The sequence below is a fragment of the Vitis vinifera genome, chromosome 2, assembly GCF_030704535.1.
Source record: "Vitis vinifera cultivar Pinot Noir 40024 chromosome 2, ASM3070453v1".
NCBI lineage: Eukaryota > Viridiplantae > Streptophyta > Magnoliopsida > Vitales > Vitaceae > Vitis > Vitis vinifera.
In genome coordinates, this window is record NC_081806.1 from 2,113,032 (window position 1) to 2,140,739 (window position 27,708).

The following is a 27,708-nucleotide window of genomic DNA, read 5'->3' on the forward strand; positions in this document are numbered from 1 at the left end:
AGCGTCAAATCAATAATATTCATTTATTTGTTTAGGACCCTGTAATGCATTCATCTAACCTTATTAAACTTGACATTGATATGAGGATCCAGATGTAGGTGTTTGCCGGGGACTTTATGGTCATGACACTACCACTAAGCCAATTTTAACTTATAATACCTATGGTCCTAGCACTTCCGATCACATCAAGACATCAAAAATAATGAGTAATGAAGTTAGCTTGCAGTCTTTGGTGATCTATCATTGTTTCGCCAACATGATTTCTCAATAATATCATCAGTTTCATGAGTAACTACTAATGGCAATTCTCATGGTAAGATTTTACATGGCCTAGACTTTTTGATTCTTTCTTCGAGATAGATCTGCAAAAGTAGTGATATAAAGGACCACTCTTTACAAGCCACAGAAATTTGGACAAACCCAAAACAAGTTTCTAAGATAACACCAACATCGATCATCACCCGAAACTGGATCAATTCATTTTTCTTTTCCATTCACATGGTCCCACGAAAAACCCTACTATATATTCTTTAATCATGTGACATATTTCAGAGAGAGAAATCGTCATTATGAGTCAGGCTATCACTAGAAATGAAATACTTAATTGTTGATGAAATGGCCAAGCCACCCCTCAACTTGGTTTGCCTGGAAAGGGCATGAATTGATCTATCATCACGTGAATTAGTTTATAGAGTCCATCTTTGTTCTTTATCATAATATTAGTGATGAAAAAGGCTTGATTGCAAAGAGAGGCTACTCAAGAGGTGCGACAAAGCGAAAATATCAGAAAGTATGACGATAACAGTATTAATTAGAGGAGAGAGGATAAGGTAGAGCCTGTATTTATACATGATACGCAATTGATGAGTTAGGACACACCTTAGAAACGGTTAATTGCCGGAGTGAACAAAGGGGACAACCCACCCTAACTCATCAGCAATGAATGTATGCATACTTGCCATCTTATCATTTACACTGTCCCTCAGTAGCCTAATAGTCCCGTGGAGGACAGTGGATTTTCTGTGAAATGGTAAGCCGAGACACAATGAAGGCATTCAAGTTTCATGCTAAGTTCCAATTGTGCCTTCAATTATCTTCCCTTTTTCCCCTCAAATGGTAGGTCAAAATATAAATGTGTGAAGCCCTATATGGACATCAATCGCAATTCCAAAAACAGGCATTACATGCTGCTGTAAATCACATCATCATTAGAATACATATTGATTGCGGTTTATTCACGTACTAGATGAGTTAAATACCATCTCATATGAAATTTGTTTGTTCTCCGCTTATAGGCAGTGTCCACATCTCCCCAAATTCAATATGTTAAAAAAATATTTGAATCCACCAAACTTATTAGAACAACTTTCTTCAGGCCAAAGGAGGATCCCCTTACTTGCATAGACTCCAGTAAGCCTACAAGCACAGCCTACAAACACTTGGAATGGAGCTCTTTCCAAGTAGTAGCGCCCACAGGCTATATTTATGGTTATACAAATGCAATTTATAACACAAACAGTAGTAAACAGTTGTGGTTTTCTCAATTTCAGTAGTAACAAATTAAAAAAATTCATTTTATGTTTGTTATTCATGTATTCACAATAAGTTCAATTGACCCACAAAAGTTTGAATAGGAAGAAGTCCTGGGCTAACCATGGGACCTCCATAAATTAATTATCATGGGTACAAAACCAATCAGATTCTTTCGTCCTACATGTATTTATTTGTCAACTTACAACCACGAACCTGTTGTCCAATGACCATAAGGCCTAATGAATTTTTCTTTTTCACATTTTGTTCTTCATTACCCTACAAGAAGATTGTCAGAATCTGTAAAAAAAACTAGAACTTGCAGAGAAAAAATAAATAATTTGAGAGTTAAGAATTGAAGGAAGACACACATCTATTTTACAAATGAGAATGCCTATTTATAGGCTTACAACCAAATGGAAATTGCAAAAAAATCTCAACCACTTTCAGATTTTATTGGCACTACTTCTACTAATTGAAAACAGAAAATTATGGAGCAAGAATTTGATATGAAACAATAACAAAGACTAAGTCTAACTAAGACTTTTCAAACTTCAGAGGCAAACTCTCATGAGTTCTAACACTCCTCCTTGAGATTTGCCTTGGACATGCCAAGCTTCAACCTTAGGAGCTCCAGCCTTGATTTAGGAAGTGCCTTAGTCATTATGTCAACGAGTTGCACATCAGTTGAGCAATAATGCAACTTGACAAGTGAATTCTTTTCAGTTTCCCTTATAGAATGAAATTTTACATTTATGTGTGTGGTCTTGCCATGTTGGATGGGATTTTGAGCAATGGCAATGACTAACTTGTTGTCATAGTAAAGCTTTATTAGTGAGCTTTGTTTCTGGCCTAGATTAACAAGCAATTTCTTTAACCATATTCCTTGATTTGCAGCAGTTGCTAAGGAGATATACTCAGCTCTGTAGTTGATTGTGCCACTACTTCTTGCTTTCTTGAATTCCAGCAAACGACACTTGAACCGATTGAAAATACATAACCTGAAGTGCTCTTCATGTCATCAACACTTCCTGCCCAATCACTATCAACATAGCCATCTAGCTTAACTCCTCCTGTCTTTAAATACCAGATGCCAAGATTTGTTGTACCTCTAACATACTTCAACACCCTTTTTGCAACTCCCATGTGAACATTGTTAGGTGAACTCATGAATCTTGAAAGCAAACCAGTTGGAAACATCAAGTTAGGTCTGGTTGCTGTCAAGTATAGTAGGCTGCCTACCAAGCTTCTATATGCAGAGGGTTTCTTAAGTTTCTCACCATCATTCTTTGAAATTTTCTCATTTTGTGTCAGTGGAGTTGCTACTTCTTTGCATGATTCTAGCTTGAATTTCTTGAGAATATCAACAACATATTTTCTCTGTGAAATGAAGATACTCGAGTTGCATTGGTATATTTCCATTCCAGGAAGTAGTTCATGATGCTAAGGTCAGACATCTCAAATACATCTTGCATTTCCATTTTGAACTTAGCCAGCAATCGTACATTGCTTCCAGCCACTAGCATGTCATCAACATAAAGTGACACTACCAATTGCAAACCATCCTCATTTTGTTTCAAATACAAAGTAGCTTCATTTTCACTCCTCCTAAATCCAAGTTGGATAAGGTGAGAGTCAATTCTGCTATACCAGGCCCTTGGTGCTTGCTTCAAACCATAGAGAGCCTTGTGCAGCTTGTACACTTTGTGTTCATGCCCAGTAACCTCAAAGCCTTCTAGTTGTTAAACATAAATTTCTTCAAGAAGTATACCATTTAGAAAAGCTGACTTGACATCTAAATGGTACACTTTCCGTCCCATTTGACCAACAAGTGCAAGCAGCAACCTTATAGTGTCATGTCTGGCTACTGGTGCAAATGTATCATCATAGTCCACTCCAGAAACTTGAGCAAAACCCTTCACAACCAATCTAGCCTTGTGCTTGAAGATTAAACCATATGAATTGAATTTGGTTCTGAAAACCCATTTTACACCAATTGCCTTCTTAGTTTCAGATAATTCTATCAACTTCCAAGTTCCATTTCTTTCAATAACATCAATTTCAACTTTTATAGCCTCAATCCATTATGGAAATCTTGCAGCTTCTGTGTAACATGTAGGCTTAGCATGTGCAAGATTGCACCTCTCATACACATCAAATAATGGCCTTACCTTAAGCACTGGTGTGTCTGAAGTTGCTTCAACATCAAGTGGATCTTCAATACTTGTACTTTCTATTGCTGGTTCAAGAATAGATGGAGTGGTTTGATCACATTTATGGACTTTCTTCAAGTCCCAATTCCAGTAGGAATTTTCATCAAAGTACATATCTCTACTTATCACAATTTTCATTCTACTCAAGCTATAAATTATGTAACCTTTTGATTCTGCTGCATACCCAACAAAAACACCTTTCTCTGCTCTTTCATCAAGCTTACCTTTCTTGATAGATGGCACATGAAGGTAACACAATGAACTAAAAACTTTCAGGTGCTTGATAGATGGTTTTACAACAGACCATGCCTCTATTGGTGTTTTGCTCTAAACATACTTAATCGGTAGTCTGTTAAGCAAATATACTGAGGTGCTAACTGCTTCAGCCCATAGAAGCTTTGGTAGCTTCTTCTCGAATAGCATGCAATTCACCATCTCCATTACCGTTCTGTTCTTTCTCTCATAGACTCCATTCTGCTGTGGTGAGTATGGAGTTGTCAACTAGTGTATAATTCAAGCTTCTTGACAAAAAACATTGAACTATTTTGAGGTATATTCACCCCCATTATCAATTCTGAGCACCTTAACCTTCTGGCCACTTTGAGTTTCAACCATTTTCTTGAAGCTTTTGAACACGTAGAGCACTTGTGATTTGGTTTTTAGAAAATAAACCTAAGTCATTCTACTGAAATCATCAATAAATAGTGCAAAATATACATTGTTGCTCAATGAGGCTATGCTCATTGGTCCACAAATATCTGAATGAACTAATTCCATTTTGTGAGTAGCTCTCTTGGACATATTTTGAGGGAATGATTTGCAATGTTGCTTCCCTAGCTCACAACTTTCACAAGTTTGAGCATTAACTGTGATTTCAGGCATGTCTTCAACCATACTAGCTTCTTACATTAACTTCAATGACTTCAAGTTGAAATGACCATATCTTTTGTGTCAAACAACACTCTCATCAATCTTGGCACTAAAGACATGACCTTAAACTAAATCAAGCTTCAAATAAAAGTTATTTCCATTCATTTTAATTTTTGTTATCTCTGTTCCATGTACATCAATGATAAAACAAAAATTTCCTTTAAAAGAGACTGCATATCCATTTCTTGGCATTTGTGTAACACTAAGAAGATTTTGATCTAGTTTTGAAATGTAAAGAACATTAGTGACAATTTTTGTACCTCTCTTGGTGCTGATAGCAATTGTCTCTTTTCCTTTGGCCTGCACAGCTTCACCATTTCCTAACTTGACCTTTGGTTGAACTGATTTGTCAATGGAGGTAAAAATTGATAGATGTTTGGTCATGTGATTGGTGTGGCCACTATCAATGAGCCAAGTATTCAACTCATGAGAATTGAGTGCTTGTGATGCCATAAATAAATGCTCATTATCTTTTTTGTCTTCTTCAATCACATTTGCATGTTGTTGTGTTTGCTGTTGAGATTGTTTTTTCTTGGCTCTGTAATACTTCTCACTGTGGCCAAGTTTATTGCAAAAATTACAATTAAAAAGAGGTTTACCTTTGTACCAACAATCTTTCTCAGCATGGTTGGTTTTGCTGCAATGAGAGCAAGGTGAAAAGTTTCATTTTCTTGAAGATCCTTTAGTTTTCCCTTTGTTGTTCTTGAAAAACTTCTTTCCTTGCAGGTTTTCAGAACTCTTTCCCTTATGATTTGCTTGAAAAGCACCTTCAGTAGCTTCATCACCTCACATTAAGACCCTTTGCTCCTGTGCATGAAGCTTGTTGGTTAACTCTGCAATTGTGAGACTTTGCAAGTCACAAGACTCTTCAATTGCAGAGATCTTGGCTTCAAACTTTTGAGGCACTGAAACCATGATCTTTTCTACCACCTTTTGATCTGTAAATGCCTCACCAAGAAACCTCATTTGGTTTACAACATCCATTAACTTGCTAGAATAATCTTTCACAGATTCGTTGTCTTTCATCTTCATCAATTCAAACTCTCTCTTCAATGTGAGGAGCCTGACAGTTTTGACTTTGTCACTGCCCTCAAATTCACCTTGGAGCTTGTCCCATACCTGTTTAGGTGTTTCCAAGTCCATGATTTTGGTGAATGTGGTTTACAAGTCCTAAATGTAGGCAGGTGATGGCTTTGTCTTTCTTGAGTTTTCCCTCCTCGTATGCTTTCATCTAAGCAATTGTAGGATTTGCTCCCAATGGTTGTGGATCAGCTTCAGACATCACAACATTCCACAAACCTTGAGACCTTAAGTAAAACCTCATCTTGACAGCCCCAATGTGATAGTGTTCACCATTAAACACTGGAATTATAGAGGAAGTACTGCTGGAAGTAGACATGTTTGCACCACGGCTGCCTGAAAAAATAAATCACTCAACCTCACTGTGTTTAACATTCAAAACACTCAAAGAAACTTTGCCTCACAGCTCGTAGGAACAGCAGCTCTAATACCACTGTAAAAAAAAAACTAGAACTTGCTGAGAAAAAATAAATAATTTGAGAGTTACGAATTGAAGGAAGACACACATCTATTTCACAAATGAGAATGTCTATTTATAGACTTACAATCAAACGGAAATTGCAAAAAAATCTCAACTACTTTAAGATTTTCTTGACACTACTACTAAGAAAATTATGGAGTAAGAATTTGATATGAAACAATAACAAAGACTAAGTCTAACTAAGACTTTTTCAAACTTTAGAGGCAAACTCTCACCAGTTCTAACAAAGATCACCATTGAGTAATATTGAATTGCTAGCAATAAACGAATCACTTGGTTCCACGCATGACTCTCTTTAAGCAGTCTACTAAAAAGTCTCAAAATTTGTTCTGCTTTCTTTTTATGGGTCCCTCTTCTGTTAATGGTCATCAATATGACAATATCTAAGACTGAACAGTCCATGTCCCGGGAATTTGGCCAAGTGGGTGGCCGTATAAACTAGTGGTGACTAAGAAAGATAATTAATTACTGTGACAAATTCAAAAGGATGGATGATCTCACTCAATGTTGAAGAATTAACGGATCGACCTCTTATTTAGGAATTCATGTGGTATGGTTTTGATTGTCCCCCGGTACAAATGTACTCAAAACAGTACGAATCAGAGCTACGGAGAGAGCAGCAGCACACAAAGAGCCTCGATTAGATTCTATAAATTCAATAAAAGGCAACAAATTAATTCATTACTTGATTGATTTTGGACCATTATTTAGTTTTGCATTTGTATGCTCCGAGAATTATGGGTATTCACACCGGAGGTTTGGGGGAGAAACTGAAGAGTTAGTTACAAGAGTTGTTTCCATGGTATTTGACCATTTTTTAGGGGTAGATTATGACAATTGTCCATGAAATTGAATTAATTTCTTCATTGTATTCCATATTTATATCTTCTAGTACAAATCAAATCTTGTGGACGGGCTACTTGTAGATGTATGATGGGATCAGTCGTTGCAATGTTGCTCTAATTTTGTTGGTAGTCACGTTGTGGATAACAAATTTATCTCTAGTTTATGTAAGATCCAAACAAATATATATATATAATACTTAAAATTAGGAAACAGAACGGGAAAAATGACGATAACCCCGACTTAGTTTCCAGTTTAGCTGAATGATACTATCAGTCATAAAATTCATTTTAAAGATATATAATCAGTGAAAAACAAGAGGATTTCTATTAGATTTTTTCATTGCCTAGGAGGCTTTCATCATCAAAACAGACATGATGTAGGATTTCAGAATATGAAGATATGAAATGGACCAATTCATAGGAGACTTTGTCAAGAATCTCACCTGCTCTCTACAACATGCAAACTGTGCTACTCTTGGCACTGTCATCATCGCTCAGTACCCAACTGTATTGCTTTTATAGTTAATAAATAATGTCAGTGCTACAACAGGCTTCCATGGCAATGGAGACGTTTGGGATGATGCTTAAGTCTTGTCTGTTGATAATGTTTGTTCTCGTTCTTTCCTTGCAAGTATTGCCCTCTCTTTGTTACACTTCATTTGTGTTTGGAGACTCCTTGGTTGATGCGGGAAACAATGACTATCTCTTTAGCCTCTCAAAGGCTGATTCTCCTCCTTATGGCATCGACTTCACGCCTTCTGGTGGACAACCCACTGGCAGATTCACCAATGGAAGAACCATATCTGATATTCTAGGTAATGTTAGAAATGTTTAAATATGAAATTATATGCTACAGCAATGGATGGTAATTGATGTCTTAGCTAAAATAATTCTTTCTTGAAGTTGCTAAATTTTTGTGTTGTGATTCATTCAGACGAGGCTCTTGGAGCCAAGTCATTTCCTCTGCCTTATCTCGCACCTACCACTAAACCTGAGGCATTTCTCCGAGGACTAAATTATGCGTCTGGGGCTTCAGGAATATTGGATAAAACAGGGAGCTTGTTTGTATGTAAACCTTATATATGTCCATTTCTGGTTATAAGATGTTTGATGGAGCTTTGGAATGGAAATTCTAATTGCCTTTAACCCTTCAACCATTCTGTTTAATTTTGTATTTGCAGATAGGGAGAATTCCACTAAGGGAGCAGGTAGACTCTTTTGAGCAAAGCAGGAGTCATATGGTGAATATGATAGGAGAGAAAGCTACAATGGAATTGTTAAAGAAGGCAATGTTCTCAATAACAACTGGATCAAATGATATGCTCAACTATATCCAACCTTTAATACCATTTTTCGGAGATGACAAGATTTCCGCTACAATGCTTCAAGATTTCATGGTGTCCAACTTGACTATACAGCTTAAGGTACTACATTACTAATTCGCGATATCTATAGATATCTATGGTGGAATTTTCTAATTTAAATTCTCTTGTGAAGCGACTGCACAAGTTGGGGGCTAGAAAATTCATTGTAGTTGGGGTTGGACCACTTGGATGCATACCATTTGTACGCGCCATCAACTTGTTACCAAGTGGAGAATGTGCGGTCGAGGTGAATGAGATGGTCCGAGGCTACAATAAGAAACTGAACCGGGTGCTGGATCATTTGAACCAAGAGATGGAGCCAGAAACCATCTTTGTATATGCAAATTCCTATGACATAGTCATGGGGATTATACAAAATCATCATGAATATGGTTAGCTTAGAACCTTGATCTTCTTTGAGTTTATGGAACCCCTAAATTTTTTTTTTTTGTGCTGATTGTATAGGGACATTTCTAGGATTTGTCAATGCAGGGGATCCATGTTGTGGCGGATATTTGCCTCCATTTATTTGCTTCAAGGGGCCTAATGCAAACACAAGTTCGGTTTTGTGCGATGATCGATCCAAGTATGTGTTTTGGGATGCATACCACCCCACAGAAGCTGCAAATAGAATCATGGCGAGAAAATTACTCAATGGTGATGAAAGCATTAGCTACCCAATCAACATCGGCAACCTTTACAACTACAAACCCTAGAACAGGCAGAAAGTATTCAGCAGAAGAGTCAAAAAAATTAATAGTTGTGTATCAACCTGTTCCCAAGATATCATTTGGTATATATAGATATTTGAGCAGTGTATTTCTGTAATTCTATTTCTTTCTGTTAAGGAAACCTAGCAAATTATTATATCTTGACAAGGTCATCTGCTTTGTAATGATCATCCCAGGAGACTCAGAACTTAATGCTAGTAAGTAGTAACATAAAAAAGGTTCACAACCAAAAAAGGGAGTATTAAAGTCGAAATTAATGACCTTATGCAATTTTGTTAATTAATTGAAAAGTACCAGGAATCTCAACCACATTTTAGGTTTGAATGGTTGTATGGTCTTTTCCATATTAATGAGCTGGTATGATGGTTGTTTAAACAGTAATAAAGTGCTTTTGGATTAATTGTATAACAGCATTTGAAAGCAAACTTGACAAAGAAACTTCCCTTGATGGATTATGATTTGTTAAGTATCTTCCACCGTATTTGCCATCATTCTTTAGTTAAACATTTCTGCAGCTTCCAAGAACAACTTCAATTAGTTAAATATTCCTTCCCAAAAGCAATGAAATCAAGGCAAATTCAGATATGTATGGATCTCTATGGATATAAGAACCAAGAGACCATAGTTAATAGAGCTAGCCCTACATTTCAAGTTTCGCTATGTGCAGTAATGTCTTGTTTGTAGTGCATTTTTCCAAAAATGTTTTTGACTTCCCAAGAAGGATAGAACTATGTGGAAAGCCAAAGTCAATCTCTAGAGAAGATATTATCCAAGGAAGAAGATTGATGATGTGAGCATCAGCCTAGAATTTACCATACCAAACTACAGTTTCAGTCTTTTAGAACCACCAAGGTCAACTCTGCAACTGTCTCTGATACTAATATTAACTCACTAGAGAAGTCAATCCTCTCTCTCTCTCTCTCTTCTTCTGGTTCGTTCGAATCCTCTAAGCCCATCCACCATCAATGAATCCAATCTCATACGCGGCTTCCCTAGACCAGCTGGGGTTGACCAATATTGCTGTCTGATCAGTTTGTTAACTACCAATACATACAAGGAATGGGTTCATGGATTCATGGACAGGCAAATAGGCAATTGTAAATTGCAGGGTCCGTTGACCTGCAACATTGAGTTATCTCAACGACCCAAGTGATGAAAGCCATCACAAATCCCAATTCACAGGTCCAGAAATAGGAATCCTAACCCACAAAACCAGAGTCTTCTGTCCAATCCCTTTCATGGGTGTCATGGTGTTTGCCTTCCCAAAGCTCCATATATCATGAACAACACTTTTTTTTTTTCTTCTTTCTATGGGTAAAACGTTGACTTCAGTAGAAAGTAAAGAGTAGGATTTCAGTATTTGTAAATTAATGATCAAGCAGTCATGCATGAGCTGAAATGCAACGACTGCCTCTGTGACACTTAGAACTAAGCATATGTAACGTCTATGTATATTTAGTATGTTTCTCTGGCATTTCTGAGTTTCTGATACATTTATAAAAGCAGCCGCGTTTTATTTATTTGGTTGATGTCCTTCAGAAAAATTTCAAAGGTGGTTGGCCATGGCCCATGGTTTCTGCTTCTGTGGGAGCCAAAGTCTTAAGAGTCAACACTGCTGTGCTGAACTGCATGCAGAATAGCTTACATAAATGCACTTCTATAATATGCCGACCCATGATCTTTTCATCCTTTTGATCAATTAATTCAAATAATATGGCTTCTACTTCTATTTTTTCTACCACTGAACAGTTACTACAACAAGGACTTATTCAAGGAATTGAGTAAATGTTGCAAACTCAAGAAAATAATCTTGGTTTGGGTGAGGGTTTAATTTGGGTTTCAGGGTCCAAGCTCCAAACCAGTTCAGGCAAGTCCTATCTGGGCCCAACATGACCCTGACATGGGCTTCAGTTCCAAACCCTCAACCTCACCCGATCCAATTCAATCCCATGCTCGTCCAAGCATTCAGTCTGATCATTGGGCCTCGATGCTCAGGGCCCTGCTTTTGCCCATCTGCAAAGGTTTGTTCAGTTTGATGGGCCAATGCAATTTCTACCAATACCGAAATGGTTTTGGTAGATTGTAAATACTCATGTTTCAAAATACTTAGGTTATGTTTGGTTCCGAAAAATACCAAGAAAATAAAAAAAATGAAAATGAAAATGATTTTTTCATGTTTGGTTGTATTATGAAAAATATAAAATAAAATAAAATATAATTAAAATTAATTAAAAACTTATGTATTTTTAAATTATTTAATCTTTATATTGATGGGTTAAAATAAATAAAATGAGTTTGAAGTAACAAAAAAAAAAAATTATTTATCGACTTTTAATATTTTTTTATTTATTTATTTTCCTTCAATTTTTTTTTCTACTTTTCCTTTGTATTTTTTTTCTCTTGTATTTTTTGGAAACCAAACATAGCCTTAGGGTTATTTTAGAAATTGTTCTTTAAAAAAGTTTTTATTTTCTTTTAATTTTTTTTTTTTAAACTGTTCATCCTTTACATGTAAAATTGTAAAGATGTAAAATTTAGTGGACTTGGGAGAATAAACCCCAAAAATGTAAAATCGCCTGAGGATCTCCTTGTCATCTCCTGTAATCTAGTGAACTTGCGTGGCATCAGTTTTTGCCTCAAAACCATGCTGATGTGGCATGCTGTATGTCAGAACCTCAGCTACATGGCCCTATCCCAACAGTTATCATCAACCCCCGCCACAAAATTCTTGAACCATCCTCACCATCACACAATGGGAGTAGATTCTACAGTTCATCTTTACATGTGAAGGTTCTAAAATGTTGAAAAGGAACTGGGTTAGAAGTGGCCATTTAATAAAGAGGAAAAATTAATCTCATCCCAGAAATTGTATATCTGTATGGCCATAATTTTTTCTATGGAAACAAACAAATCCCACCATTCTCAGCAATTTTAAGTTCTTGAAGTATGAAGCTGTAGTTCTGGTACTCTAAAGGAGTTGTTGCTGGCGACTCTTTTGAGACAAACAAATACACTGAATTCATTCATGTCGGTTCTAAGCTTCCAAGCTGTCCAGTTCCCAGCTCTGGATCATCGTTCCTTGCCAAGAAGGCGTAGCAGTACTGGATATATTAATATAGTTCGCTGCGGAATCGCAGAGCCATCGGGAGAGCCAGCTCCTTTCGGACAGAAGACAAGGTACAATGATGGGTTCTTTGAGAAGGTCTTCATGACTCTCTTTGCTCGCAAGATGGGGAGGTTTGCGGCTCCTGCAAAATCTGGGATAGAAGCTGAGAAGAAGAGAAGTTGGTGGGATTGTGATTATGAGAGATTTGTGGATGTCTCGAAAAGGGTAATGCAAGGAAGGTCTCGGATGCAGCAGCAGGAAGTGGTTAGAGAGGTCCTCTTGTCCATGCTCCCTCCTGGCGCCCCTGATCAGGTGGGATTTTCTCACTTCCCCTGTACTGGGTGTCTTGGCTTCTTACCTGTCGTCCATCTTTACCTTCCAATTTGTTCGATCACCCACCATTTTTTAGATGGGTCGATGAGCTCTAACCATAAGGTCTATACATATCTGATTGTTGTTGCTGCAGTTCAGGAAACTCTTTCCACCGACGAGGTGGGCTGCAGAGTTCAATGCTGCGTTCACAGTGCCTTTCTTCGCCTGGTTGGTTGGGCCTTCTGAGGTAAATATGCTACGAACGTCACTGACCTGTGATCTTGTATGGTTATATAGCTTCTTTGAGGAGTCTTTGGTTACAAATCTAGGGATTTGGTGTATTTAACTGATGAGAATTTAGTAGGTTGTGGAAGTGGAGGTAAATGGAGTCAAGCAAAGAAGTGGAGTCCTTATAAAAAAGTGCAGGTAGATGTCTTACTTCTTTACATATGCTTTGGAACTGAAATGATCTGTTGTATCTGAATTCATCTTGCATCATTCTGGTTCCTTTTTCATTTTCTTGGGAAAATCTATAGCTTATGGTTTGTTTTGATATGCATATAATCCACTTAGTGAGTAATGCAAGATCCTGAAAAACCGAATTTCACATCCCGTCTTTTGTGTATACATATGGACCAGGCATAAGAAATTTTAGGCTCTGAACATTCTTTTCTTTGTTTCCATATGTCACAGTAACCAAATTTCAATATATTAGAAATAAAATAATGTCCAACTACTAATCTTTCTTTTTTTTCTTTTTCTGACAAATTCTCCTATCAAGGTACCTGGAGAACAGTGGGTGTGTGGGAATGTGCGTGAATATGTGCAAAATTCCTACTCAAGATTTCTTCACCAACGAATTCGGGCTTCCTTTAACTATGACCCCAAGTATACATCTTCTTCCATTCACATGTCTTTACTGCCAACAACAGTGTGATTTCTGGCTGCAACAATGCTAATGGCAACCTGTGATTACCATATCATATTCAGTTTGTCCTTGATGTTTCTTCTTTTCTTTTCTTCATGCAGATTTTGAAGATATGAGTTGTGAAATGGTCTATGGGCAAGTCCCACCTCCATTTGAAGAGGATCCAGTGTCCAAACAGCCATGTTTTTCGGATATCTGTAAGTTCATGACTGAAACTTCACTTGTGTGAATCAATGGAAACTTCTCAGTTGTCTTACCTCTGGGTTGTTTACAGGTTCCATGGCAAATCCCAACTCCAGCATCTGTCATAAACTACAAGCCTGAGAAGAATTTTCTACTTCACTAAATTCCCATTCACAGCAACAAGTGCTTCATATACTCAATTTTAAGTCCATCTGCCATGGCCTCAACATGTTAACTATTCACTACTCTTGAGAACAGGAAAAATAGGCAATCCTGGCAGTTGCCTGTTTCTCGTAGTTCCTCGGTCAGGTCTCTGAGATAAACAATTATTCTATATGTATTGATTTTTTCAGCTGCAGCACACCTATGTGATGTAAGCAAGAATGTACCAAATCTTATGTAAATTTCACAGGATACTGAAATTTTGCCCTTATCAATCTCATGAAAAGTTCTGAATCATTCTGAAAAAAGTGTTAAAACATAGTGGATCACTAGTATCTCAATTTTCAAATGACTGGTGGGAATGCTTGATGTTTTCAAGTAGATGAATAATTATGGTTTCTTGGCTAAAATGAAAAGGCAATTGATGGTTGAAGACAATATCAAACTATCCATTCATCAGCATACCCTGTCAAAAACCCTCGAGTTGAAGTTAGAACTGACCCCCAGAATTGGGTCATTTATCAAACAATGCCTAGAATTCAGATGAAGGAGAAGCATAAGTCAATGGGAACAGTAGTCAGGAGGCACCGTGTTCATCACAAACAAGGCTTTGATTCAATTACAGTGCTCATCTACCAGGTTCATGAATTTCTTGAAGTTTGGGACTAACAAGAAATGAAAGCCATACAAGGAACTGCAGTTCCACCCTTTGCCAGCTGATAGGGGGAGAGATTCATATCAGCAAGTGAATGAATTATTTACCTAACAAACAAGAAAATTGAAGTACTACAATAGTTGCAAACAGATCCATGTTCCTCTCAAATCTGGGGACTTGCAGACAATGCACTGAGGCAAGCCTAACTTTCCCTGACTTTCGTCAACCAAAACCTAAATTTGCCCAACATTATCAGTGACTTCTCAATGGTTCAACAGTCTATGAAAGCCTCTGATTTTCACTATGAAGAGAATGTGGTATTAGCCATATTAGAATCCTACGCTAATGGGTAAGGAGGAATCGTCTAGAAAAAGACATGGTTTGATGGTTTCCCACCCAAAACATTCCAAAATGCTTGATGATTCATGTGAAACTCTTACAGAGCTAGTAACCTCTAGGTCCAAGTCACATGGCATGCGGTTGGACCGAAAGGGCTTCTTTTAAGCCTTTAACTAATAAAACTGCTGAGGCTTGCTTTTCTCTCTTTTTTTCTAGTTTCTGGTCATGCCCTCACTAGTAGTCTTTTGTATTGGCAAGACACGTGATTCAGGTCAGGTCCGCATCCATCCGTGACCTGACATGGACAAAATATACCGCCTTCAATTACGCCATAACAGAGAATGCCTTAATCCATTATTTTCTCACATAAATCACGCAGATTTTAGAATTTAAACATGGGATGTAACAGTTAGAATTCTGTAATTTATGTGTCCTTTTCTGATAGGATCATACCCTGAAATTTCCTTCCCTTTTGCGGGTATGGATAAGTTTGTTTGTTGACATTACAACAAAGTGTCCGGTTTTGCGCAGTTGATCCCGTGACCTTCACGATTCCCTTTGTGTCTCAGCCTCATCAACGACCAACGAACTCTCTCTCTCTTCATATTTTCTATAAATGGAACACCCCGCCTCGATAGATTTCAACCCCACCTCCCCCTCAGGCCCCAAGTTGTAAGACTACTTGCATTGGGTTGAATGGGGTTGAAAATGGCTTCTGCTACTAAGTATTCTATGGTGATGCAGATTCTGAGCTTAATCCTTTGTTTACTTACCTTGTCTTGCTCAGCCTTCACTTCTAAAGACTATGCTGATGCCCTTGCAAAGTCCATTCTGTTTTATGAGGGACAGCGGTCGGGGAAGTTGCCATCGAGCCAGCGCCTCACATGGAGAGGCGATTCTGGGTTGTCGGATGGATCATCTTATCATGTATGAACCTTATTATGCTTTATTACTCCTGGTTTTACGAAGAGTTTGTGCGAAATGACTGAGGTTTTACTTGTGTCTGGATTTCAGGTGGACCTGGTTGGAGGATACTATGATGCTGGAGATAATGTGAAGTTTGGCCTGCCGATGGCTTTCACCACTACACTGTTGGCATGGAGTGTTATTGAGTTTGGAAACTCAATGCCGAGCCAGATTGGGAATGCCAGAGCTGCCATTCGGTGGAGCACGGATTATCTTCTGAAAGCAGCCACCGCCACTCCTGGCACGTTATATGTCCAAGTGAGCAACAAAGCATTATCATAGTTAGTATCATGGATTCAACAGAATTGAAAATAACAAGGTATTTAATGATGGTTCAGGTGGGAGATCCAAACATGGACCATAAGTGCTGGGAGAGGCCTGAAGACATGGACACACCGCGCAATGTCTACAAGGTGTCTAAACAAAACCCAGGATCAGACGTAGCAGCTGAGACAGCAGCGGCATTGGCTGCAGCTTCAATTGTTTTTAAGGACTCTGACCCTTCTTACTCCACAAAGCTGCTGCAAACCGCCATGAAAGTAAACACTCCCACATTAATCTCCTTTCAATTTCTTCCTATGTCTGTAAATTTTGATTGAAAACTGAGTTGATTGTAATGATGCAGGTGTTTGATTTCGCAGATAGCTACAGAGGGTCTTACAGCGACTCTCTCAGCTCGGTGGTCTGCCCATTCTACTGCTCCTACTCTGGATATCATGTAAGATAAAGTCATATGCTTTTGCTTCTTTCTTCATTACTAGTCAATCATAGTTCTTGATCCCATTCTTTTAATCAGGATGAGCTTCTCTGGGGGGCATCATGGATTCACAGGGCGTCAAATAACGCCTCATATCTGGCTTACATCCAGTCAAATGGCCAAACAATGGGCGCGGACGATGATGACTACTCCTTCAGTTGGGACGACAAGCGAGCTGGAACAAAGGTCCTTCTTTCCAAGGTTAAGCTCCTTCTCTAACTCCTGCTCCGGCAAAATCTGCATATCAGAGCTTCATCTTTGCTATACTTTTCCACAGGACTTCTTGGAGAAAAACACCGAGGAATTTCAGCTGTATAAACGACATTCAGACAACTATATATGCTCTCTGATTCCAGGAACATCCAGCTTTCAGGCCCAATACACTCCAGGTCAGCCAAAACAATCCCATGTTCTTCCTCTCTTCTTGAACAGGCTCCAAGAACTATTAATCGTCTTAAATTAATATTTTTCAGGTGGGCTTTTCTACAAAGGGAGCGAGAGCAATCTGCAATATGTGACTTCCACAGCATTCCTCCTCTTAACATACGCCAAGTATCTAAGCTCAAATGGAGGATCCGCCTCATGTGGGACTTCAACTGTCACAGCAGAACGGCTCATCTCACTGGCTAAGAAGCAGGTTGACTACATTTTAGGTGATAATCCAGCAAAGATGTCCTACATGGTGGGGTTCGGGGACAAGTACCCACAGCATGTCCACCACAGGGGTTCATCTCTACCGTCCGTGCGTACACACCCAGATCACATCGCCTGCAGCAATGGCTTCCAATACCTCTACTCTGCATCACCTAATCCAAACGTCCTTGTTGGAGCCATACTGGGTGGTCCCAATAACAGAGACAGCTTCGCTGACGATCGGAATAACTACCAGCAATCTGAGCCAGCAACATATATCAATGCACCATTTGTTGGTGCCCTTGCATTCTTCTCAGCAAATTAACTAGAAAACAAATAAATCCATAGTGTCTTTTCTTTGGAGGATGGCTAGCCGTTCCATACCCACAAACAAAAAAAAAAAGTGGATTTGGATAGAGATATGGTTGTGTCTCCCCATGGAAGGTGTAAAAGACTCGAAATTAATGTTAAAGCTTAGTACTTTAAATTAGACCCTTCTGAGATACTGCAACACACACACTTGATTGCTAAAACAAAATCACCAACTGACAGGAAATTTCATCACTAGATAATATTAGTTTCATTGTCTTGTCTCAACCAAGCTTCAATTACAGGGGTTACTACAATAATCTACACATAAAAGAAGACCACACACAGTCTTCTGGGGTTTAATATGATTCAACCAATTATTATTATTAAATCTATTGGGCTTCTCCACAAGTTTCTAATTTGAGATTTTGAATATGACTACTTGGTTTAACTTATTTCACATATTAAATAAATAAATAAATAAATTATTATTATTATTTTTAATATTACAATCATATTAGGTATGGTTTTAGTGGGTAAGAGCCTCATACCATTCACATTCACACTAGGAAGAAAAATCCAAATTGATCTCTCTTCTATAATAGAGTGGTTTAGGCACATTTCAATGGGATATTTGGTCAAACTTCCTGGTGAAGGAAAAGTTCAAACTCCACTTCATTTATTCTTCTTTTTTTTTTTTTTAATAAATTTGTGATAGTCAAAAAAACTTGTGAATGGAAGAATGGCTCCTCCATTTTTAATACAAAAAATGCATCTAATATATGAAAAATATTATAAATGTATTAAAGTATGAAAATGTGATTAGGGTATGAATAACGTGGCTAAAGTACAAAAGTCATGATTAATGTACTAAAATACGAAAATTGTAACATCGATATAAAAATATAATCAGAGTATGAAAAATGTTACTATTTAAAACATACGTGTGGCATATGTAGAACATTACTAAATCAAATGTAACCAAAGTAATAAAATATAAAATTTTGCGATTTAGGTATAAAAAATGTAAATAGGATGTGAAGGAAATGACCAAGGCATCCAAATGATACCAATGTATGAAAATTTTAATCATAGTAGATATGAAAATTGTGACCTAGGTTTGAAGTTAAGGTACATAGAATGTGATCAAAATATGAATATTCTAATTAGGGTATGAAAAATGTGACCAATATTAAACTTATAAATAATATGTACAAGATAAGTAAAAGAAAATAATATTATGTAACATGATATTTTCAGTCACATATTTATATTCATATGAATAAATAAATAAATATTATATCAACATAGAAAAAAAATGAAAATCATCCTAACATGTGCAATTGTGAAGTTATAGCATATATTAAACTTTGATAGTGCTAGATAGATGATCTTCTAGAATTTTTTTGTCTTTCCTTATCTTATTTAGTAAGTTACCTATTACATTAAAAAAACATTTTCAAAATAATGATTATTTAGTGGGAGAATTGTGCACCACTCAATGTCCTTCTATCAACCAAACTCAATACCTAATGATAGAATAAAAATTGAGTTAAAGGATATTATTTTTAAAAATATCCTTGATGGTTAAATTAAAAAATTAATCAGTGACTTTTACCTCTCTCATTCTCTCTTTCTCTCTCTTTATTCACCTTACCCTTCTCTCACATATTTTTAAAAAAATTTATAACTTTTTTTTATTTTATATTTATTTGGTTTATAAAAAAAATTATTGTTATTAAATAATTTTATTATGAAATTTATCCTTTTAAATTAAATTTAAATAATTTTATTGTAAAATTTATCTTTTCAAATTAATTTTTTTATCCTTATTTATTTCATGTAATAAACAAATATTTTAAATAAAAAAAATCTATTTCAATTTATTTATGAGAATTACATTAAATCAAAATGCATTTTAATTGATGGATATCGAAATTGAATTTTCTTCAATTTTAGTTCTTTAATATAATAAAATTAGAATTCAAAATAAACTTAACTTCCTTAATTCAATTAATTTTTTATTAAATGGTTGATAAAGAACCAAAATATATATATATATATATATATTAAATAATATTGATGTAAAAATAAAAATGAAGATAAAATTAGATAATACATTATTTTTATTTATTATAAATTATATATTTTAATAATATAAAATAACATTACTTAATTATTACTAAATTTGTATCCTTTCCAATTCAATCCTCCATTAAGAAACTAGTAGCAAGTGTTTTCGAATTCAAATCAATGACCATAATTAAATATATAAATCCAATGGTAAAAATTCTAATTTTTGTAGGTCATGTACGGACCATAAATTCTCCCTACAATAACTTTCCATTTTATATGTTCTAGGTGAGATGATTATTCTAAAGGGCATTTTGGTCTCTCCTTATTTTATATCCTTCTTATACAAGTTATAAAGACTTTTGGCCCACAGCCAATAAACTCCCTAAAGCATAATTCTAAATTATTAGCAAAATTATGTGGTATGGTACCAACTACCCATAGCCTAGGTTTTATTATTTGTATATTTTTTTTATCAATTGAATTAATTATTTTGAATTTTATTTTTATTTATCTATATTACTTATAAAAGTATGAGCTTTTTTTTTTTTTTTTGAAATATCTTTACCAAAACTAATAATCAACTTAAATAATAGTTTTATATTTTAATTTTTGTTACGGTTTTAATTGTTTAACATAACACAAACCATTCTTAAAATTATCATCACAAACCTAAAATGTAATTCAAAATTTAATATTTTCCATACTCATAATCAACTTGGAGAATTTAATCTTTTCATTTTCTTAGGGCTAACATAAGTCATTCCTTAAATTGACATAACAAAACCTAAAAGGCAATGGAAAATTTGGGAATTTAATATTTTCATTTTCCTGAGGTTAAAGAAATCATTCCTTACATCACAAACCTAAAAGGTAACGAAAAATTTAATCACAAATCTAAAAGGTAACGAAAAATTTAATCTTTTCATTTGCCTCTAATTTTTATTTCATTAACGGTCTTAATATGAATTTTATTTAAGGTTTTAATTGCTTGACACAATAGAAATCTGTATGTTTATAGTCTCATTTTAATTTTATATTCAAATTCAATTCTAAAACTGCTTTAAAAAAATTATAAAAGAAAAGGTTGATATTTATGGGAAATCTCTCAAACTATACATTAATTTTCAACGTTCCTTCCAACATAGTTAGTTCATCCTTCATTCTATTTGATAAAACACCACATAATCACCAATACGATGTTTATTAGTTTCAACAATTAATTCTGGTTTATTTATAATATATATGTAGAGAAGTCTGGTTATAGTAGAAGATCATCATAGAGTGTTTTTTTATTTTGGATTTAAAATTAAGATGAAAGACATTTAAGGTTTGTTTGAAACTCTCCCATAAATCATGTTTTTTTTTAATAATATGTTTGTAGTATTTTAAATCATATTGAAGTGTGTTTTGAGAAAATAAATAAAATATATTTAATATTTATATTATTATTAATTTTTTCTTCTTATCCTAACATATCTTTCATTTTTTCAATGAAATAAATTAATTTTCTTAAAAATATTAGAGGAAACTTTTTACTTTTTATAATTATAATAGTTATTTCCATTCATTTTGAGATATTTAAATCTTTTAAACTTTTATATTTAATTAAATAATAGTAAATTAATAACAACACTTATTAAATTATAGATAATTATTGAATTTACCAAAATCTTCTATTGAGATTTTAATTCTTTTGATTTTTTAAAATATTTTTATAACAAAACTTATTTTTCTTTTGTATACTTTTCGTTTGATTGAATAATTTGTTATATGATATATTTGTCCTCAGATATGAAATTATTTAATTGAATCTGGTTCTATTTTCTATTTTTACAAACAAAAATAATAATAAGTTTTACAAAATATATAATGGTTTTTAAAAATGAATTAAAGCATAATTTTTAACAATATAATATAAGTCAATGATTTTTGGGAGAATTATGTTTTAGGGGTAGATGGACCCCCAAATTAACAAAAGGTCCATGTAACTCTTCAAATTGAGCCCAAAACCTAATGAAAGTATGGAAATTGAGTTGAAGGATATCATTCTTTAGTATTTCCAAAAATGCCCTTTGTTGATTTTGAGAAAAAAAATTAATATTTTTGAAAAATCCTTTTATTTAATTTAATATTTAAAAAAAATAATTTTATGTAATTTAATATTTTTTAAAATACTTTTATTTAATTTAATATTTTTTAAAAATAAATTTATTTAATTTAATATTTTAAAAAATATTTAATTTAATATTTTTTTAAATACTTTAATTTAATTTAATATTTTTGAAAAAAAAATTTAATTTAATATTTTTGAAAAAAAAATTATTTAATTTAATATTTTTGAAAACTACTTTTATTTAATTTCGTATTTTTGAAAAAAAAATTATTGAAAAAAAATTATTTAACTTAATTTTATAAAATATTTTATATGTGTTCTTAAAGGGTATATTTGTCCGTTACTATTTCATATCCTTCAACTCAATTTGAAGAGTTATATGGACCTTTTGTTAATTTGGGGGCCCATCTACCCCCAAAAGATAATTCTCCCATGATTTTTTCATAAGAAATTTTAAATTCAACATAAATTTTTTATTTTATTTTCTTTAAAAGAAAGTGTATCGAAAACCATAATTAATTTTTTTATTTACTTTTCACTTTTTTTCATTCTAAAAATGTCTTAAAAGTTATAAATTTCGTTCTCTTTAAAACCACATTATTAATACATTTAATGTTACACAAATTTATCATTAAAAGTTTGAAAACTTTTCAAATTTCTTGTGATCATTTTATTTTCCATCTTTAAAGTTTGAAAAATTTTCTCTTCTTTTGTCATTCTCTATTCTTTTCAAAATTTTCTCTTCAACTTTTTAGGGTATGTTATCCGTTTTTTTTTTAGATTTTTTTAATCCACAAATTTTTTGCTCAAATTAAGTCATTTTTGTTCTAATTTTTATTAAAAAGCTTTGATATAAAAGAAAAAAAATTAAATTATATATAAAATAATTAACTCAAAAAAATTTACAAATTTAATATAAAAGAAATAAATGATGTGTTTAAATTAAGATTGGTAAATGTTATGGTCAAGGACCAAAGTGACATTTATTTTTTAATATAAAAAAATTGATTAAAAAACAATTTTATTAACATAAAAATTGGTGCCAAAAAGTATGATCTTATTTATATCTATTCCCAATTTTTTTTTTTAATTTGGTTTCATGTTTAATTCAATTATTTGATTTTGAAACTTGATTTTTATATAAGTCTTGAAATAATAAATTTATAAACTAATTTTTTATTAGACTTTTTTTATATTGTCCTACGTGTTTAACAAAAGGATGATTGAAAATCATTAAAAATATTATTTTATTTTTTACTATATATTTGTTTATTTTTTAAAAATAATAATCTTAAAAGTAAATTTTTTCTTTTATAATTATGAATATTAATATTTTATTTTAAAATTTATTTTTCAAAATTTGTATTATCAGATTAGAAAATTTAAAAACAACTTGTAAACATAAATTTAAAATTATTTTTAAAATTTCAGTTTAAAAATAAAAATAAAAAAGTTGCCTAAAATTAAATACAAATTATAAAATTAAAATTTCACGATTGTTAAAAAAAAAAAAAAAAAAAAAAACCATCAAACGGAAAGCGTTTACTAGTCTTGGTCATCGGGAAGACTTTCGTAGCTTGTAAAACCCGTCAAAACTAACATAGTCGGTGAGGTTTTAATGCATATATAATCGCTCGTCTCCTTCAGGTCTGCTCTCCAACTACTCGATCACAGATCTGATCTGAGCTCCCCGCCCTCAGATCTCCCAATGGCGATCTGCTCCGCTTCATCTCGCTGCTTGGCTCTCATCCTCCTCACCACTCTGTCGTTCTCTGGTTGCTTCGCGGAGATCCACACCTCCGAGATCCGATCCGATGGTCAACCGATCATCCCTCTCGATGTGTTCGGATTTACCCACACCGGCCGCCTGGAGCTCAACGTCTCGCAAATCTCGTTCTCTAACTCTAACCCCGATCTCGATCTCTCCAAAATCGGATTCTTCCTCTGCACGCGTGACTCATGGCTACATGTTCTTCAGCAGCTGGAAGAGTCGGATATCACCTGCGCTCTCAAGTCTGACGTCGTCAAGACTGTGTATTCCTTCGATCGGCTCAAGGGGGCTACGAGCTTTGGTACGGTGTATCAGATGAACGACGCGGATCAGTTTACTCTTGTCTTCGCCAACTGCCTTCAGCAGGTGCAGATCTCGATGAACGTTCGATCCGTGATGTATAATCTTGAAGACAAGAACGGTCGTCGGGATTACTTGTCGGCCGGAAAAGCGGTGCTGCCTAGGGTTTATTTTCTCTTTTCTTTGATTTATTTCGGTATGGCCGCTATTTGGATTAGGGTTCTTCACAAGAAGCGCTTGACGGTGTTTCGTATTCATTTCTTTATGCTTGCGGTGGTGATATTGAAGGCGCTGAATTTACTCTGTGAGGCGGAGGATAAATCGTACATTAAGAGAACTGGTAGTGCACACGGTTGGGATGTTTTGTTTTATATATTCAGTTTTCTGAAGGGGATTTCGCTTTTCACTTTGATTGTTTTGATCGGGACGGGTTGGTCGTTCTTGAAACCCTACTTGCAAGATAAGGAGAAGACGGTTTTGATGATTGTGATTCCGCTTCAAGTGGTTGCGAATATTGCACAAATTGTGATTGATGAATCGGGGCCGTACGGGCATGACTGGTTCACATGGAAGCAGGTATTTTTGCTTGTTGATATACTTTGCTGCTGTGCCGTCTTGTTCCCAATTGTGTGGTCGATTAAGAATTTGCGTGAGGCAGCTAGGACTGATGGGAAGGCAGCTGTTAATTTGATGAAGTTGACTCTGTTCAGACATTATTATGTTGTGTTTATTTGCTACATATATTTTACCCGGGTTGTGGTGTATGCATTGGAGACCATTACCTCTTATCGGTATCTCTGGACTAGTACAGTTGCTGGGGAGTTGGCAACGCTGGCTTTCTATGTGTACACCGGTTATAAGTTCAAGCCTGAGGCTCACAATCCGTATTTTGTGATTGATGATGATGAGGAAGAAGCAGCAGCGGAGCAACTGAAGCTTGAAGATGAGTTTGAATTGTGATATATTTCTGAGTGTTGTATGAATGGCAATAGTAATTGCAGAATATGGTGCAGTGACCAATTGTGAAGGTTGAGGTAGAAACCTGGGGCATTCCGCTGGGTTTCCCAGTTGGACTTGACTGTTGCAGGCATGGGGAATTTAAAATGTGCTATTTTTCTCTTTTTATGCTGATGTTCTTTGTCAGTTGTTCTTGAGTTAGCAGGATAATTTCATAGATTATGGTACATGTTTGTGAATTAAACAGTATGTGTAAGTACCAATACTGAAACTTTTGCAATACTTTCGGTGAACTGTTGTGTTTTTATTCTTTTTTTTTTTTATACGACCATTTGAGTCATAAATCACACATTAGCCTCAATGTCTCAACTTGCACTTATACCTGCAATTCTCATCCTTTATAGAATGCTGCTTCTGCTGCAATTCTCAGATTGATGATCATTCATCAAACTAATGTGAATAATTTTCTGCTTATTAGTGTGCTCGTAGCCATAAACAAGTGTGTCTGCAAAAGGACATTCCATCAATTTAAGATTTGAACCTTCAAGGAATACATGTGAAAATACTTTCTTTCTCTTTTAATTTTATAGCTTTGTACAATGTTTACATGTTGGTTTAGGAAATCCTCTATAGGTTCTTAAAGGAGGTTGTGAAATCAATACCCCCACAATTTTAATTCATTAAGATATCTTCCTTTTTTTTGGCACTCGGGTAATCAAGGTTGCCTCTTGTAAGTTGTTCTCTCTCTTACTATTGCTTCTTTTAAGATCCATGTGTTTCGTGGTAGGATGATTTTGAGTTTAGCTTACATGATTTTGAGGATGAGTCCTGGTGCATTGAAATTTATCTTACCATAAGACCTTATAATCAATATAGTGCATCTATTAAATGCCAAGTATAGTTTCCTGCTATTCAAACAATCAGCAAGTGAACCTGCTAGCTTGTCCTCCTAGCATTCTTGTATGTTCATCCAGATTCATGTGAAGTGGGTTGCTGTTCTAAATTTATCAGTATCTATTGTGTCGTGCAGACGATCCATTACAATTCTACTTGTTCTCATTTGGGACATAACTTTCTGATAGTTGGTGTAGGTTGGGAGGGTATTATTTGTAGGCTAGTAATTGTGAGCAGAAAAAAAATCTGTAAAGGTATTATTGGAGAATGAAATGCGTGTATCTGATATCTTTTTAGGAGCTTAGGTGTTTATTTTTGGCAATTAAGAAACAGGTTTAGTTGAGCCAAGTTCCCTAGTAGTTTTAAAGATTTTTTGGGAAGTGAAGCTGCCTGTAGCTCAGCTGGGCTTCTGGGCTATGGTGATTGTTGAGGTACTATGTCTTCCTGCCCAATAACACCTAGCAGCTAACTGAGCTATATAGAGGGTGCATGTCTTCTCAATTTTCATTTCTAGGCTAGAACTAGCAGTGGGCCGATGTTGTCACTTAGGCCACTGCATAAGTTGGAAATATTCTTAAGAATTTCAGTTTGGGATTGTGACTGTTTTAAGAACTTGGCCTGTATTGTTACCCGTAAAAAAAAAAAAAAAAAACAACCACCAAACAAAAAAAGAACTTGGCCTGTAACGTCACTTGGGTTACTGCATAATTGTCAAGGAAATTCCCTGTTTCCTTCTTGTTGAGTTACTTCAACATCTCGAGTATAAGAACTGATTTCCATTGATCAAACTAGTTATTTTGGTTGGTCAAGGGTATGCTTCTTAGACAGTCATTTTTTATGTTTGCATTATAGTTAAAATGCTGATATTGATTTTGAGTTTATGCGTGAGAAATTCTTTTGGCTTATAGGTTGTGTTCCATGTGTTCATTTGGTCAAGGTTGTGTTTCATGGTTCTATTTAGGGGTCGGCTTCCTGAGAGATTTATGTTTTTAGCATCACTTTTGCATTTCCATTGTGCATGTCCTTCTGAATTTGTGTCTCTTTCCATTCTCATGATAATCTAGCTTTTATAGAGCTGATGGCTGAGGAAGCTTTGCAATGGCGTCAACAAGTGGAAACCCAACAATCAACCAAGATCCTTGATATCCAGAGATCCCTTTGCATGCTGGAAATTCTATTCCTATAGCCTATACTGCTGCATCCTGTGGTTCCCAGTTTCAAGACTTGGGAAATGATTTGCTCATAAAGATTTTCCTCTAGGAATAGGGGCATCTTGCCCAAAACAGAACTGAAAATTTGATGTTCATTATATCTTTCCTGAAGCTTAGCTTGTTGCTCTCATCACTTAACACAGTTCTCACATCTGTAGTAGTAACTCAACACAGGGACAGAGGTTTGTGGTAACACTATTTAAGGCCCCAAAACCTTCCTATGATCTCGGATGCTTTTCATCATTTTCATGCCCCTTTTGGAAAGACAAATTGAAGATTACATACGCATATTATGTTGGCACTGTGCATAAACCAAAACCACCATGACTGTGTTGTTCCTGAAAAGTGCTACGTCTATACAATTTTACATTTATGGTGGTCCACCCATCTACATCTACTGGTTGAGATTAATGAATAGGAGCCCACCCCAACATTGATATCTTATATGATTCATGACATTTTTTGCCAGAAAAAGTAACTTCTTTGTAGGCACTCACCAACATTCAAAGTTGGAATTTAACTATTCAAGTTCTGTTCAGTTGTTGGGTTGGTCATTTTGGGTCCATCAGACTGTTGGAATCAGTAAGCTGGGTTACTGAAGGCAGATTTCATATCAATCTGTCCCTGAAGGAGCAGTCTTGATTTCCAATGGAGGATGAAAACCTGCAAGACTTTTTTAGTTCTGTTTTCCTTGAACCTCGAACATAGCAGGTTAATCAAACATATCTAGCCTTGCTTCCTTTTGTCGGGTAATCTGGAGTTTTAGGAAGCTGTCATTCTAGGATCCAGATCTATACTCGATGGAAGGGGACAAGTTTTGAGTTCCAAAGAAGACAGACGTTATGATCACGAAATGGAATAT

General features: G+C 35.1%; 4 protein-coding genes across 4 annotated transcripts; all 4 read left to right on the plus strand.

Moving 5' to 3' along the window:
• Positions 1 to 7,612: 7,612 nt before the first annotated feature.
• On the plus strand, positions 7,613 to 9,312 carry LOC100247970 (GDSL esterase/lipase At5g41890). The gene is made up of 5 exons (XM_002272571.4): positions 7,613 to 7,894; positions 8,014 to 8,144; positions 8,261 to 8,503; positions 8,577 to 8,835; positions 8,921 to 9,312. Exons 1-5 carry the CDS (start codon positions 7,636 to 7,638, stop codon positions 9,157 to 9,159), a joined length of 1,131 nt encoding a protein of 376 aa, XP_002272607.2. The 5' UTR covers positions 7,613 to 7,635; the 3' UTR covers positions 9,160 to 9,312.
• A 2,586-nt stretch (positions 9,313 to 11,898) lies between these two features.
• LOC100256431 (beta-carotene isomerase D27, chloroplastic) lies at positions 11,899 to 14,162 on the plus strand. The gene is made up of 6 exons (XM_002279779.4): positions 11,899 to 12,592; positions 12,747 to 12,839; positions 12,957 to 13,018; positions 13,374 to 13,480; positions 13,622 to 13,717; positions 13,795 to 14,162. Exons 1-6 carry the CDS (start codon positions 12,200 to 12,202, stop codon positions 13,842 to 13,844), a joined length of 801 nt encoding a protein of 266 aa, XP_002279815.1. The 5' UTR covers positions 11,899 to 12,199; the 3' UTR covers positions 13,845 to 14,162.
• Positions 14,163 to 15,491: 1,329 nt separating this feature from the next.
• Positions 15,492 to 17,705, plus strand: LOC100232903 (endoglucanase 1). Its single transcript, XM_010661836.2, has 7 exons — positions 15,492 to 15,786; positions 15,874 to 16,083; positions 16,164 to 16,364; positions 16,451 to 16,543; positions 16,622 to 16,783; positions 16,860 to 16,971; positions 17,056 to 17,705. Exons 1-7 carry the CDS (start codon positions 15,556 to 15,558, stop codon positions 17,538 to 17,540), a joined length of 1,494 nt encoding a protein of 497 aa, XP_010660138.1. The 5' UTR covers positions 15,492 to 15,555; the 3' UTR covers positions 17,541 to 17,705.
• Positions 17,706 to 23,265: 5,560 nt separating this feature from the next.
• On the plus strand, positions 23,266 to 25,034 carry LOC100266719 (protein CANDIDATE G-PROTEIN COUPLED RECEPTOR 7). The gene has a single exon (XM_002279606.5). The coding sequence runs from the start codon at positions 23,422 to 23,424 to the stop codon at positions 24,742 to 24,744; it is 1,323 nt and encodes a 440-aa protein (XP_002279642.1). The 5' UTR covers positions 23,266 to 23,421; the 3' UTR covers positions 24,745 to 25,034.
• The last annotated feature ends 2,674 nt before the right edge of the window (positions 25,035 to 27,708 follow it).

Coding starts and splice junctions, on each gene's coding strand:
- LOC100266719 (XM_002279606.5), top strand. CDS start 23,422: ATGGCGATCTGCTCCGCTTCATCTCGCTGCTTGGCTCTCATCCTCCTC.
- LOC100256431 (XM_002279779.4), top strand. CDS start 12,200: ATGTCGGTTCTAAGCTTCCAAGCTGTCCAGTTCCCAGCTCTGGATCAT. Junction 13,019..13,373: donor GTCCTTATAAAAAAGTGCAG/GTAGATGTCTTA, acceptor TCTCCTATCAAG/GTACCTGGAGAACAGTGGGT. Junction 13,481..13,621: donor TCCTTTAACTATGACCCCAA/GTATACATCTTC, acceptor TTCTTCATGCAG/ATTTTGAAGATATGAGTTGT.
- LOC100247970 (XM_002272571.4), top strand. CDS start 7,636: ATGGCAATGGAGACGTTTGGGATGATGCTTAAGTCTTGTCTGTTGATA. Junction 8,145..8,260: donor ATAAAACAGGGAGCTTGTTT/GTATGTAAACCT, acceptor TTGTATTTGCAG/ATAGGGAGAATTCCACTAAG. Junction 8,836..8,920: donor ACAAAATCATCATGAATATG/GTTAGCTTAGAA, acceptor GGACATTTCTAG/GATTTGTCAATGCAGGGGAT.
- LOC100232903 (XM_010661836.2), top strand. CDS start 15,556: ATGGGGTTGAAAATGGCTTCTGCTACTAAGTATTCTATGGTGATGCAG. Junction 15,787..15,873: donor CGGATGGATCATCTTATCAT/GTATGAACCTTA, acceptor TCTGGATTTCAG/GTGGACCTGGTTGGAGGATA. Junction 16,972..17,055: donor TCAGGCCCAATACACTCCAG/GTCAGCCAAAAC, acceptor AATATTTTTCAG/GTGGGCTTTTCTACAAAGGG.